The 15813-nt window shown below is 38.8% G+C and overlaps 1 protein-coding gene across 2 annotated transcripts in view; it reads left to right on the top strand.

The window, feature by feature from the left end:
• Nucleotides 1-15813, top strand: part of GPC6 (glypican 6) — a 769083-nt gene that overhangs the window by 696784 nt on the left and 56486 nt on the right. Inside the window, exons 6-7 of one of the 2 annotated variants that reach the window (XM_027724667.2) lie at nucleotides 1265-1408; nucleotides 5918-5947. In XM_027724667.2, coding sequence (XP_027580468.2) covers nucleotides 1265-1408; nucleotides 5918-5947 — 174 coding nt within the window. The remainder of the gene's footprint in view (nucleotides 1-1264; nucleotides 1409-5917; nucleotides 5948-15813) is intronic. The other variant, XM_039381996.1, reaches the window with a different exon arrangement.

A 15813-nucleotide genomic window follows, 5' to 3' on the forward strand; every position in this document is an offset into this window, starting at 1 on the left:
CTCACTCTGCTCTTCTCTGGCCACAATTACATCCATCCAATAACTTTTTTTCCCTTCTTAAATATGTTATCACAGAGGTGTTTCTATCACTCCTGATTGGTTTGGCCTTGAACAGCAGCAGGCTGGAGCTGCATGGCATTTTCCCTGCCAGACATGGGGGAAGCTTCTGACAGCTTCTCAGACAAGACATCTCATAGCTCCCCAATATCAAAACGTGGCCACTCAAACCCAACACAGCCGCAGAAAAAGAAGTAATTTGGTCCTACAATCAAAACACATCATCTGCACAGTTTTCACCTCCATAAAGCTCGTCCAGGCAGTCTGTGCCTGGCATTAGGGTTTTGTAAAATATATCTTACAAGAAATTCTGCCATTTATTTTTTTTTTATTCTGAATAAAGGCAAAATGCTGAAACAGCCAAAATACAATGGTCACAAAAAAAAGAAAGATGATTGTAGAACTGAAAAAATCAGTATGAAGGCATCCTAGGATCCTACTTCATAAGAGCACTTGAAAATTTTAACTCTGTGGATATTCTACCTCTTTTCTGATGCGTAGCTCGTATGACAATGCCTCTGGGAAATATATTTGATATCCAGTAGTCAAAAGTGTCCTCTGTATACTTTAGTACCCATCAGATACATAACACTGAAACTGTTTTCCAAATGAAAGCATATAAAAAATTTCATAACCCTGAACTTATTATTTTTTATACCTAGAAAACAAACACACTAGCAGAAAATAATTACCACTATTGCTCACTCAGTGTGCCTCACCCCTCTTCTACAGAGAGATTGGTAGGGAATAAGGGAGTTGTCCAGTTATAAGACTATTCCATCACTGACCTTTTCTCTAAGACTACAAATAAGATTGCAAGGTAGGAAGAGCTGTAGGGATTATGAATGACCTCTGATTCTGGGTAAATACTACATTTTAACAAAAGTGAAAACAGTTATCAACTAAGTCCTGCCACGAAGAAGAACATCCTTTTGCTCATTTCTCCTCCTGGAAAGACAGCAATTAAGATGTTGTCCTAAATCAAGGGGATTTTAAGGTCCCTATGTGTTTTTATACCTTCACCAATTAATTAATAAGGCTTAATTATTTAAACGGAGTTTTAATGCAGGCTAAGCACTCAATTCACTATTATAAAAATGTCAATCAAATCTGGTTAAAATATACAAAAGGAAGAATAAAGAAGCTACAAAATACCAGCTTTCTTTTTTTTTTATGATTTTCATATAACCAACAATGTCTTTTTCAGATTTTCCAAGGATGTGGCCAACCTAAACCAGCACCTGCTCTGAGATCTTCCCGTTCTGTCCCTGAAAACTTCAATACCCGGTTTAGACCATATAACCCAGAGGAGCGACCTACAACTGCTGCTGGCACAAGTTTGGATAGGCTGGTAAAACAAAATATATTCCATTTTCAAATTAGTAGAAAAGGCTTAATAATATACTAGAAGGTTGCAATCTCCTAATTTAATAATTTCATAATTGCTATTGTTTCTTTGCCAGCTGCTCCAGCATTTAGTAAATCTTTTTTCCCCCATTGGAAATGGTATAGAATTGCATTGTAGGAGAATAATATGACTCTGTTTTTATGTATTAGAAATGTTAGAAGAGGAAAAACTCTTTCCTGGAGGCCATAAAACACATAAGCCATGGCAGGTACCTTGCAGTATAAATTCTCTTTTAAAAATGATCTACAGCAATATTTTAAATTGTTTATTTTATATTAAAAACAAGTTGTTATATATTGAGGCCATTTTATCACTTAGTTCTTGAACTAATACACTTGCAAAGGCACATTAATTTGTTTCACTTTTTTACTTAATTATAAAAGTAACACTGCTTTATTTCCATCCATCTCAACAATTGACTTTTATCAACTAAAACTGCAGTGATCCTTAATTTTGCTTTACTTATTCAATCATTTTGGAAAAAAATACTGTATTATAAGATTATTTTCTTTACTACCAGTCATTGGATTGACATTTAAGACTTCAATATTCCTGCTATTTGTACATCTGTAGATTGATAGAAGGCGAATTACTATATCTGTTAATATCATCACAGGACTCCTCTCTAGGTGAAACCAATGAGCAAAATCAAAGAGTTTTAAAGCTCCTGAATTAAAACACACTGTATTGCATGTCCTCAGCTTATTGCTGCACACTTGCACAGCACTGTTCTCCCTTGCTGAATAGAGGAGCACTCAGGTCTATTGCAAGAGTAAGGGGAAAGGAGAGTTCATGTGGAAACAGGTATGGGTATATGGTGACCTGCACTCCTGGTGGCTGCCAGGCTGCCAGCTGACTGCACTAGGGCACCAAAATTTCTTGCTGTCTGATCATGAACCTAAATTGTCTAAAGATTTCTCCAATATGCAACTTAAATCGTTGAGCAGGAACCCAAATATACTAATTCAGATGAGGATCTGAGTATCTTCTGGACACCACCATTCATCAAATTCATTTGATGATCACAGTAGTCTTTCACAGTGCCAATCTTTCCAACCACTTCTATATATTCTGTATCCTGTCTACTCTATTCTGTCAATCTTCACGGCAATTCAACAGGAAAGTAACACGGCATTTCTAGTCAAGGCATGGGATTACCCAGCAGCAAAAAGCAGCATTTGTTAGTTCTCTGCTCTTCTGGAAACAGTATAGCCTGGTTATCCTAAATGGTGAAGCAGAAAAGATACTTACCTCCATTGCAAACTTAGTGCTTTCTACCACAGCAGGTTCATAGCCCAGTGTAAAATCTCAGGCTAAAAATCTGACTGGCAATGCTCAATCCATATTTGATGGGCTCTCAATTTCATACTTTCACTTTATATTCAGAGAACCTTCAGAGTCCTTCTGTATTGCTCATAGCAGAGTCCTGGATCTTAATCTAGAATTAGCCACGGTGAAGTGAAAAGTCACCAAAGCCTTTAGGTTTCAGTCATGCTCTGTCAAAGCTAAAGGTTGCAAACAGTTGAAACGGGACAGAGAGTATATAAAGGCTGATAGCACAGTTCAATTTGAATTACTATGATGTAAGAAGAGTTGGAGCATTTTTGCAATGAAAGAGGCAAGTTTAAGCAACATGAGATATTGACACAAGAATACTTCTAAGCACATTAATATTCTTTTTAAACTACAAGCTTCCAAAATACTGAGCAGTATCCTGAATAAAGCAGCCAGCCTTTAAAGACTGTAGCTAATGAAAGATAATTCAGTGAAAGATAATTGTCAATGCAGATAAACTTTATAACTCCTGATAATTTCTAGATTTTGAAAAGGGGACTTATCTCCATATGATTTAATTTGTTTTGTTCATGCATTATTTCAGACAAAAAAACAAAGAGTTTAGTATTGCTGCTGTTACTTTTTAATATATTCAAACAAATTTCCTTTTTTGCTGTTCTTGCTGACAGTATTTAAATTAATAACTATTTATGGTCTGTTAGTGATGAGCGTTGGTTTCAAATATATCTTCAAATGGCAGTGATGAATGTGTTGTCTCCTTCTGGGCTGGGACCAACAATCCCTCAATTCAGAGGTGGCCACTGACCTCATCTGGAGCTGGGAAAGGTTGTTTATGTGGATTAAAGCAGAAGGCCTTATTTCAAGTTGTAACCCCTTAGCAGCACTTGGGAAAGGTCACTGCCTGCATCTCACACTTTCTTGGGTAATTTTATCCAGAAGGATATAAATGCTACACTCCTGCCTCACGGAAACACCACTTAACTGGTCTAGAACCTTAGCATTTCATGTGCTGAATCATTCCCTGAATGACATATCTCTCTTCATTAACTATAGCCAGAGCTTGGAGGACCAGCTTCATTTAGGTCCTCCTAACCCTTGCATGGCTAACAGGACATAAGGAGAACCCCACTCACAGCAGTTTTCCTGTCTACACACTGATCATTTTCTATCGCTCACTTAATATAAATATACTGCAATATTGGTATTTTGATGGTAGTGTCAAACAGTTAAAAATCCTTTTGATTACTGCAGATATAAGAAACAAGTCTTTTCTTGCAAGTCAGCTGACTGTTCAGTGTTATGTTGATGCTTTTAGAAGTCTGTTCTGGAGTTTGTATTCATAAAACACTGTCAGACAACTTAACTCTAAACTGTCACTGCAAAGTCCAAACACGAAGTTACATAAACCTCAAAAGAAGTGACAAACAATTCTGCTTTTATCTGTCTTTGACAGGAGAAGAAACCAAGTTTAGAAAATACTTCCTCTGCATCCCAATCTTATACAAAAATGTAGCACATCTAAACCAATTTTTTTTTCTCCTGTTCATAGCCCCATTTCTAAGCTTAATTCAGCTGAGCATATTTTATCAGGTATGTTGCACAAAGCAACCCTGATAAGAAGCCTGCACTAAAATCACCCAGTACTGAACCCATCTGAGAAAGTGTTCCTTTATCCTTGCCTGAATTATGTGATTAATCCAACTCTTCTGTTCCAAAATGAGGGAAAGTGGTTTCCCTGTGTTATTGTCATAGCTGTAACAAGTAAGGCTTAACAAATAAGAAGTAGATCACAATAAATCATAAGAAATATGCCAAAAAATTAAATATACCCCAAAAGCTGTGGTATATGTGGTTTCAAAAGCATCAGATGTATTCAGGAAGTTATGTAAAGCTTGAGAGACTTATTGAAGCATGGATGTAAAGCATCATCTGAGACAACTCAGGGTATCTGAAACATGGGACCAGCAGATATGGTACAGAGATCTAGAAGAGACCAGTATACTTCTGGAACAGCAGTGGAGAGCTGGCTAGAATACACTACAGCAGCTCAAGCGATTCAAGTTACTTATGCTAAGGCATTTCAATCATATCTTCACAGTACTGGGCCTAAAAGTCAGGATCTCTCTGAAGTCAATGTAGAAAGACATACATTTTTTGGGAGTGATTCACCCCACATGTCACAGACACTTCTCTCAGACTGGGAAAAGACTGGGTAAAAAAAAAGGCTTGATTGCGATACCCACATGTAGATATGTAAGACTGAGATGCCTTGGAGTTTATAGGACATCTAGTTGAGCTAATAGATAGGACAGTAATTTGGGTTGCTTATACCCTTCTGAACTGGCAGCTGAAGTCTGGATGGAACACCCTAGAGGATGTCCACTATGTGGCATCCAAGTGGGAAAACAGAACTGAGCCCCGCCCGTTCTCTGCATGTTCCACTGGGTGAAATTCAGCTACATGAATATAGTCACCCAATGCTCTTTGAGATGCCGTGGTCTTTAAGATGTCCAAAGGTGAAACTGAAGTCACAGGAGACCTGGTTGAAAGTAAGATGGAATATCTCAGAGCTACTAAATCCGCTTGCTTTGCCTATATTTAGATAACTGTATTCCACCCTATTTCTCTAGTGACTGTAAGAGAAGCAAAAATGAGGACTTTTCTGATTCAGTATAGAGATCCATAGTGCAGATACCTATAACCAACTGTCTAGATTTGAGTCTGGATGGTTGTATTTTTTACTGTTAACACAGAAAAATAAAGACCTTCTTTCAGTTTTCTAAGCATGGGTTTAGGCAACTGAATTGAATCAAATATTTCTAAAGAACAATTCATCTCATCCTAAAGTATACATTTGAACAGCTCAGAAAAATCTTTCCATGTCCCCCTACTACAAAGTATCAACCTTAGTCTAGGCATCTAGCAAGTACACCTGAATATAAGTAAATTAAAAAACTGTCAAAAATTAAATAATTTTAACCACTGAGCTCACCTGCTTCTGTAGAGCATGATGTAAAGTTTCTCATTTAAAATCAACTGCTTATAAAGATTCGTTACCTTCTCTGTGGTTGCCTGTTTGGTATAACCTGTGGTTTATTTTGTTTTGTTTTGTTTTGTTTTTCTGTTCCCTGAATCTGTTTCCCTCTTGCTTCCCAGAGGACTATCTGGAGGACAATGCAACATGGTGTAAGCTTTGGTATTCTTATTCTTCACTTCATACCCATTTGTCTTTGTACAATGCTGTACAAAACACTTGTTTAAGTTTCATCTTCACCATCTTTACTTTGTGTGTGTGTCTTGTAGGCTAAAATGCTAGCAGTTCTTTCCGTAATTTTGTATTGTGGCTGATTTCATTCTGCCCAGTGTCCAGAGATGGTGCCTTCCAGCATTTTTTTTCTCACCTCAAGGATGATGCCCCACCCCAGAAAGGAGTGTATGTATTCCCTCAGCGAACTAAAAACTGATGTAAGCATCCCCACAGTCTCAGACCCCACAAATGCGTGTGCAGCAAAGCAGACACTGCAGTGACATTCAGCTCCGAGTCCTGTGCCTGGAGCAATGGAAATGAGCTCCCAGGCCTTCCTGGGCTCTCTCCCCAGAATTGCCTGCTGTCCAACCCCCTTATGCTTTACAGCTTCATAAGTTTTTGTGCCTGTTAGAGGTCCCTGGTTTTGGACAGAAAACCTTCCTCAGCAGGGTTCATTCAGCACAGCCCGAGGGAAAGGCAGGAACACAGCACCACACAGATATGCATTAGCTTGAACTTAATAGTCCAACTCCGTAGCAGGACTAATTAGCCTACAGAGAGCACCATGCTGATACAGCCATACTGCCTCAAGTACCTCTGTATCTATGGCATCATTGTACAGCACAGTGCTGTCTTAATTCAGCTGGAATTTCTCCCGAGATCATACTGCAGCCCAACCTAGCTGGACATGTATAAAATAATTCCAAGTTTTCTTTCAGGAGATCATGGAAGCTTTCTTGATTTTCCACAAGGGAGCTGATGCACTATTAACCATATAATACATAATGTACATGCATACTATGGAGAAAGGTGACTGAGAAATTGGCTGTGGCATTTCGCAAGTGATTTACATTCAAGTACAGTATAGTGGCTGCATAGATAACATGCACCCAGTCTAAAAAAAAACACCTTTCATGCACTTTACCCTGGGGAGGAGAATATAACGTGTCATATTTTGTAGGAAAATGTTATTTTAGAGTCCCTCCTGCTTTCCTTAAAGTGACAGTAAATAAAGTCTCAATTTCCGTAAGGAAAATGCCCTGAACCATCTTTATTAGGAATAAAGTGGGATGTACTTTAAGTGTCCATTCAGTCATCTTTTTAATTTTTTTATTCCATTGTGTAATGACTTTTGTCATAATAAAAATGTGATAGTAATCTAACAAATCTGTTGTGAAGAATTCCTTCCCAGTGCTCCAAAACTACATGAAATAGAAAATATGATTTAAAAAAATACAATCTGCTTTGCATTTTAGTTATAGAAGACTAAAAGTAACAGGGCAGTATTCAGACACTGATCTGAATTGCCCAGGGAATCCTCTGGGGCATTCCTGAAAGTAGAGTTTTTGTTTCAGTTGTTAGAATCCATTTAGTCCAGAATCTAGAACTGTTAAATATAGGCAGTGATAAGACAATTTTCCTGAGATAGAATGTTTGTCCTCAACATTTTTTTCTCAAGAGACCCTAGAATGAAATCCAGTGGGTATAAATCTTAGACAGTTTAAAATCCTGAGATTAATTTTCCAAGTACCTTCTGTGTCCAGAGTCCATAGGGAAAGATACAAACAACAAGCCTTTAAAATTCATCATAACTCAGGAGGTTTGGGCCACATTCTTAAGAATGATGATGACAGGCTCACACAGTTGTTTTAGGAGCCCACCAGCTCCCCACAGGCTACACCCCCACAATCCTTAGATGCTGTACTTTTGGATGTGTGATGTTAATCAGTAGGTGACTCCTGTAAAACAAAATGTACAGCTCCTCCAGCTTTATGTTTTGCATGTTTCGGCAGAGTCCTGTTTCTTATTAGCTGTTTGGATGCAATACTCTCAATGAATAAATATGTTTTGCAATATTCATTGTGGTCATTTGGTGTCAGAGTTAGGATTTGTTTGGATCTCCAAAAATAAGCGTTTGCTTAGTGTCAAGTTTTGTTTAGTCTCTGTTTCTGTGTCACAGCAATATCCAAGTAAGTTAAGTCTGTGGAATCACTTTTTCCCTCATGGTTAATACCAGTTTCAGGTGGCAAAGGCGGATGAATGATGCTGGCTGTCAGAACCCTCCTGGGAGACCTGACAGAGTTCTGTTTTTAAAAATGGTGCTATTATTCCATCTCCCAGCTGAATGGTTGTGCATGCTGCTGTATCTGATGCATTGCATTCCTAATGTGCGTGAGGTGGTCACTAAGAAAGAGCTTTATTACAGTGGTTGCTTCAGATCTCTACCTCAATTAGTTGTCAAAAAATAAATGCACTATCTTGATTGCCATGCAGTTTCTGCCTTGCCTGAAGAGTGATGTGCTGCTTGTCTCAAGGAACACAGTGCCTGCTTGAACATCTTCTAAAACATACATGTTAGAACTAGTTGAACTTCCTTTACCTGATGGGTGTGAAGACCCACTGAGAGTCATCACCTCATTTCCAGGAAGGTCTTAGGGGTGTGCATGGTATATGTATCCTTGTTAGAGAGATGGGGAATACAAAACATGTAGACAGAATCCACTCCTGATTACTAGACTTGTCTGCAAACACTAAGATGAAGAAATGGCATAGTCGTGGAGCTTCAGTTGCTGTACTTTGAGTAATTATGTGATTCCTGATCTTAGCTGCTGCAGTAAAGAGAAGCAGGATGTCTAGGCTAAAATCTGCACGTCTGTGCCCTGTCAAATCAGATGAACGTGAAGTGGGATTTATTTGCCCTAGTTTTCAATGTTTCTAGTGTTGCTATCAAAGTCTGAGCTATTACCTCATTTCTTTACTAATCAATAGAGATCAGCACCTCCTGACCTTGCTTATGATACTCACTTAGAGAAGAAAAGAATCTGAGTTAGCCCTTTTTTCCCACTAAGTATGAATATAATTTGGATGATTAGCTCAGACATACAGTCTATAGATGTCTAAATATAATGCTGGGTGTTGGAGTTAGGCTCTATTAATCAGATGTGCATAAGGGAGATTTGGGTCTATAAAATATATTGATAGTTCCTATAATACTGCTAATCACACTCATTGTCATGGTATCATCCGGCACCTAGAAGGATGGCTTGAACAAAAATAATTAATTTGAAGGCTGCACAACTTTTATTTATTGGCAATTCTGCCTTGTAAATCTGGATTAAAATCTGCTTCCTTCCACTTGATGTTTTAGCTTCTGCTCAATAAAGACTAGGGGTTTTTTTCTAGTTTACAGAAAGTTTATATTATCAGCCTCTGGAAGATGAACCTAAGCAGAAAATATATTTGCACTACTGTTTCAACTGAAAGATAGATCAGATTTCAGTTCACATGTCTTTGCATGAATCTGTGCAGAAGGAAAGTGAATTCCTAATGTTCTTGTTAATGATAAAGAAAAGTAGTGACTTTATAAACATCTTCTGCACTTGTAGTAGGGCTTGTGTCCCCACTTGCAGTGCATAAACCATGCTAATTTAGATGCTTCCAAGTAATATGACTGTAAAAACATTGACTGACTGCATGCCTCGAAAGTGTTCCACTGTGATAAATTCTTGCATTGTTAAGATGAGCACAACCAACAAATTATAAGTTCCCATAAAAAATGGATTTGTAATATATCACCAGTTCACTTGGCACTAGAGAATTAAAGAGTCCTTTTTGTGCAAGAGACTACAGAACATAAAATGTCTTTCCAGCAACAAAGTTAGTTGTGCACAAGTGTGGATGCCAACGGAGAAATTAAAACTTTGGTAATTTCTGAATCAATTGCAAATGGTGATTCTCACTCTCCAAAGAAAAGTAAGTTTTATGCTTTACTGGCAATTAGCTTTCTCCAGCCTTTGGAGACACTTTTATTCTGTTAGACTGCAACACACAGATATATTGTGAACTCATAACAGGAGTGTGCGGTGCTGGCCTCCATTAAGAACCAATAGTAGGTTACAGCAGACTGAAACTGATTTCCCAAGCCAAACATCTCATTCATTTTTCCTTGTAACAGACAGAAATTGGCACTTTATGGACTTTTATGTGTATTACTAGTGGTTAAAGAGAAGGTAAAATACAAGGAATAAAAAGGCTTATCTTCATAACAAATTGTGACCCTTTTGTGAACCTTCTTTAGTCAAAACCAAACATTTTGCATTAGGAAAGATTTCCCATATTTTCTTCCTGCTTTTAGCTCCCATCCTTCAATCGTATCAACGTATCAGTCTAGGTTGTTGCAATAGCAATCCAGGATGCTTCTGTAATGCAGAGCTGAATGTAAACAGCGGATCTTGAGCTGCTAGTTACAGACACTCATTGATAGGAAAGCCAAGATGATTAATAATACTGGGGAAGGCAGAAGGCAAGGATTCATCATATCAAATTTTATCCATTATCAATAGAGGACAACTCTAAGACTGTGCATCTGTGAGCAAACTCAGTAGCACTTCTGGATCCCAGGTCTGGGTGTAGACCATAGCAGCCTTGCAGCTCCACATTAGGGCAAAATGAGTGGCTCAGCTATTATCACTCCAGATGCTGAGTCACTGTAGAAAATAGGAGAATACACTTCAACAAGACACTTCAACAGATCCCATTCTGGACACCAGCGAGTACTGAGGTACACAGTAATAAAGAACTTCAGCTACAGGATTAGTACTGTGGACTTAGTAGTATGGACTCCACAGCTGGTTAAAAAAACAGGCATTTTCAGAGTGTAATTCCCAGTCTAATGTAGACATCTGTCAGAGGTTGCATGAATAGCTCCCTGGAAATGCCAGTGTTTCTCTGTTAACTGTGAAGAACTTTAGGCTTGACAAGAGACTTAGCTTACAGAGGGCTAGAGGAGAGTTAGATTAACTCCTGCTGAGCATTCAATACCTGACTTCTCCACAAACAACATTACCAAAGTGAATGTGACTGAGACAGAATTAAGGACTCATGTACTCACTGGGGGCTGACTAGATGCTCACAATTTCACCCTGTTCCTGTGGCTTTGTGATCTGGTGGCAGTAATCGTAAATTCCCATCATGTACATGTCTTTGCTGGTTTTCTTGGGTCTTGCTGCTTCTGTACTTAATGTATGTCATGTTAATGTCATTTCTGGTACATAAGAAATGGAATTCACTGTGTCTTATTCAATGTCTCTAATACAGGTGCTCTGTGGAGCTGTATTTGTTAATATTCCATGATAACAATGGGGAGCTAGTCAAGGTGGTGAATGACAGGTAGAAATCATTTGCTGAAATACAAGTGACTAGTGTTAAGCAAGATGCTCTAAACTACCTAGACACCTGCAAAGAGCTAACAGATGTGATAAGGGCCTTACAGAAGTTCTTCAGTCTTCTGGATGCTCCAAAGGACTCCAAAGTGACATTAGATTAATTTATATCTGTATTGAATGAGGGATCTAGGAGCTACCATAAGATCTTAAATTAGACCAAAATGAGGCAGCTGCCAACTTGAATAATTCCTTAGACTCCGCTGACTAAGAGGTAACAGGCTGTCCAGAGAGAGGCATCTAGAGTCTTCACATGAGGGTCTCTGGTGCAGGACCTATTGGATGCCTGTACTGGCATGTGGAAGAGAGGGAAAGCCTTCAAAGGCAATGGACATCTGTGTGTAGACAACTGAACCCAACTCCAGGTCTCTGCTGTCCATGGTGGGTTCTTTGACACCCAGCTGACATGTCAGCACCCACACTGAGAGCTTTTAAATTCAGGCAAGGCTAACACACTGCCAGAGCCTGATATTCCTGTTCATTTGCATGGGAGCAAACAATGCTGCTGATACACAACCAGCTCTCAACAGTCCCTAGGATAATTGCCTTTGCTTTAAAGTGCTGGGAATTTTGCTTTCCTATTATATACTTGGACAGCATAAATACTATATAGGAAACCAAATGAAAACAGACTGCAATGAAAGGGTTTTTTATTCTGAAACATTCAAACCCCTAAAAATTTCCAGTAAATAATAACAACTGTGTTGCCTACATAACTGCTACAGCAACTAAAGTAAAAAGCTAATTGCTTGGAGTGCATTGAGTTTTTTAATATAACATGCCTACAGTGCTCATGTATTAAAGTGTGATATATATGGAGAAATAACAGGAATTTGAGTAAGATATTTCTTCTGCTGAAAAAAGGATCAGTCATTTTTAGAAAAAAATTCACTGCATAATAAATGAACCTGAAAAAAACTTTCTTTTCCATGATCTCACTAAAAAAAAAAATCAGGGAATATTTATAATATTAGAAATAATTTGTACATAAAAAGTCCTTTAACTGTTGTGCTTTCATTCAGACAAAATACAGTTGACCAAATTGAGATATCTAACCCTAGAGCCAAATAATGTTTCCTTTGCTGTCAGCTGAGGGAAAGAGGCACTTTCAGGGCACAGTTGATCTGAGCTGCTTTAAAAATCTCTGTTTGATTAAGTAGTGCTTGCACTCCTCATTTCCTGCTTCTCAATATTGGCTGCAGAAGAAGAGTTTGTAGCTTGGACATGAATACTGACATCATGTGAGATGAATTTCAGTCACAGATTCTGCTTTATGGAGCTCATGGTCTGGATAGACTGTGGAATTACTATCATACACCTTGATGGTATTTCTACTTCGTTTGGTTTGGCAACAAGGGGGTCACCCTGTGCTTGGCATTGAACACATTAAAAATATGTTTCTGTCTTAAACATTTTAATAAGATCTTTCTTGCAGACCTTTTTTTCCGAAGTAGAAGATACAGGACTCCCAGTCATTGCTCAATGTCTGTATATGATTTTCTAACCATCCATTTGCACTACGGAATGGAATAATCTAGAAAAATTAATCAGCTGTTTCTGTAAAGCAAGATATTCATAATACCAAAGTTAACAAAGTCTGAATTGTAAACTGTTTGCCTCACAAGAGAAAAAAGAGAAAGCTGACGTAGTCTTCCCCTTGTCACTTATGCTCAGGCAATTCAGTTCAGATTACACTTCCAAGTGCAGAGCAGTAGAGATGCAATACTGTCTGGGTACAAGACTCACGAGGACTAGGAATATCCTCCTCTTCTTGAAGTACAAAGTATTTTCACGTGTAGTGATGGGACTGGAAAACCAGGACTGTTTTTATCTGCAACTTCTTCCAGATTTCTTCCAGATTATAATGCTTACACTGTTGGGAAAGGAAAGAGAACAGTTCCTATCTGAATCCCATCCAGATCTTTATTCCCAGGCCAGCTAGAGTTCACCTAGGTAAAGAACTTCATTGTTGGATGGAAAATGGATAACTCAACTCCTTTCTACCTACAGAGAGAGGTCCAGATTCATCATACTTTTCAAGTCACACCTTGCTTGATAAAAATTGGTGTGGCAATACTGAGTCCCTTAAAAATCTCTTTTATCATTAAATCAGATGGATATAGACAGATACGAGAGGGATGGATTGGAGAAAAAATACTGCCTGCAAAATGTGCAGCAGCTCACTTGGGAATGTGACCAGCTGCCAATTGACTTGGTAATGTTCTGGGACAAAACCCCTGGAATTCTCAAGCTAGTTGTGGATGTACTTTTAAAAAATCCTATTTCCCACAGGTTGTAATGCTGATTTATTTCTCTGCTAAAATGTGAAATAACACGGCTGGCAAACACGTTTTTAGAAATGTAAAAAATATTTAATGATATATTGGGACATATTCTTCAACGTCATGTGTTTCTTAATGTGTTCCCATGGCAAGGCACCATAATCGCTTCAAGGCCATTCATTCCCATGCTATAACACTCCCTCCGCTCTCAGCCATTCGCTTTATCAGAGAGGAAACAGGAAGGAAGATGTGACCAAGATATTTCTGTATCTTATAACCACCTAAAGATTTAATTCTGGCCTCCCAGACCAAATAACCGAGGCCGCCCTCTCACTACAGGAGATGAGCCATACTCTGAAGGTACTCAGTGCGTGCTAAGGACACAAATAAGTTTCTGAACTTTCCACCCACACAGGTGCCACAAACACTCTGGAAGCTCTCCAACAAAGGCAAGTGAACTAACTGTGCTTTCAGGAAGGGCTCAGATGTTGCATATTGACCACACAGCTGACTTTATACCCATACCTACATATTTTTTCCCCATTTGAGTCACTAGAGTGTCTAATGCTTAGACACTTCCAAGTTTGCTTTGCACTTTTTCAGGTAGTCATGCCCTAAACCAGCCAGGAATGTCTTTTTCCACTATCAGTATTGACAAATAGCTGTAACAACAGTAAGGTTCTTTTTAGGATTTATTACTCTTCTGAATGCAATATTATCTGGTTTTGAGACCTTATTCTGCTAGCTGTTGGCTTGCTAAAGTGTTTTCTAACAAAGAAAGTAATACTCACACTATAATCCAGGCTAATGACAAATTTCCAGCAAGGAGTCCAAGGCTCATTTCCACAATTCATCATTTAATTTTAATGGATTAAATTACATAGTCATGGGAAAAGGGAACTAATAAGAACATACCTGTGAATGCTTTATTCTCGCTGCTCTGGTGGAAGTTGCCATAGTAACTTATCAGGATAAGTTAATCAAGCTTTGCCTGTTAGCAGAAACCAGATGGAGCAAAGAATCCAAACTATGGATCTTTAGGCAGCTGTTAGAAGTCAGATTGATGTTCAGCTAAATGCAAATAGGGAGAGGGTCTGTGAGATAGAAACCATGGGCATAATATATTGGTATAAAGGAATATATAGAGGAAAATGGGGTGATGAGTCAGAGCAAGGAGTGTTTTCAATTTTGATTCCCAGTATTTAAATGTTTTTTTCTGGTTCAGAAAGTGTGTTTATTTAAATAAGATTCTGATATTCCATATGGTTCATTCCATTCCTTATATAACTAGTATCATATTTCCTTACTCATAGAAATTTTTCTTCTCTACTCAGCCCTACAGGGGTCAGCCCAGCCTAAGAAAATCAAGTTGTCCTAGTGGTCTTTCATATGCCTCCAGGAACCTACACTTACTTTCTTTTACAGTAACCATCTATGGCTAGGTGGTGAGTTGTGAAGGAGGAAAACAAAATGATTTTCATGGGCCAACGTGGGGATCAAAAACTTGTTTCATGGAGTACAACAACAGAGAAAGATGCTGGGTTTTCCACCACGGGTGTGCTGGAGCACAGAGAGAAGGGGAACACTAAGGAGAAGACTGTTTCCCTATGTTGTAAATATACAGGCAGGAAGGTTCGAGGTGGCTAGGGATTTCAGTTCTGGGAATTGGCTCTAGGCTTAGGTGCAGGTTCAGAGAGCATTAAAACTCTTGAGGCCTTTGCTTGGGAACAAAAAGTGTGGTTTTGTTTCCTTCTATCCCCCGCAGCCAAAGAGGTCAAGCAGTAAAGTTTTTACTTTTTCCTTGAATGTAGAGAGTTTTTAATTTACCTGTAGGCTTCAGGTGTGAAAGGCCGTGACAGTATGGCCAATGCAAGCAGGTGCCTAGTGCCCCTCACCTACTGATCTGTATGATAAAGGATGGCACCATAGCACTGCAGCCTAGCAAATATATCCCAAAGTTTTAAGCATGTTGTGCTGGCTGCCACCAAGGTAGCAAGCTGCTACGCTCCAGTGTGAATTCAGAGGAGGGAGGCCAAAATCATGAGCCTTGGGTAGGCTTATCAACACAGAAGGGAAGCCAAGAGATGCTTTTCACCCACACAGTCACCAGGTTGTAGCCTTTGGGGTGCATCATACAAGAGAGCTTGAGCTACCTTTGCTCTTCAACAGAAGAGGTACTAATCCTGAAAAAATCCACAGGCATCGAATGAATCTGAATTTCAACAAGCTAATCAGAAAACCCAAGGTTAACCTGGCTTGGGAAGGTACTAAGCATCCATCTAGTTTACATGAAAAGCACTC

This window comes from Pipra filicauda, unplaced genomic scaffold, assembly GCF_003945595.2.
Source record: "Pipra filicauda isolate LSUMZ 115617 unplaced genomic scaffold, ASM394559v2 scaffold24_size8852520_pilon, whole genome shotgun sequence".
NCBI classification, from domain to species: Eukaryota; Metazoa; Chordata; class Aves; order Passeriformes; family Pipridae; genus Pipra; species Pipra filicauda.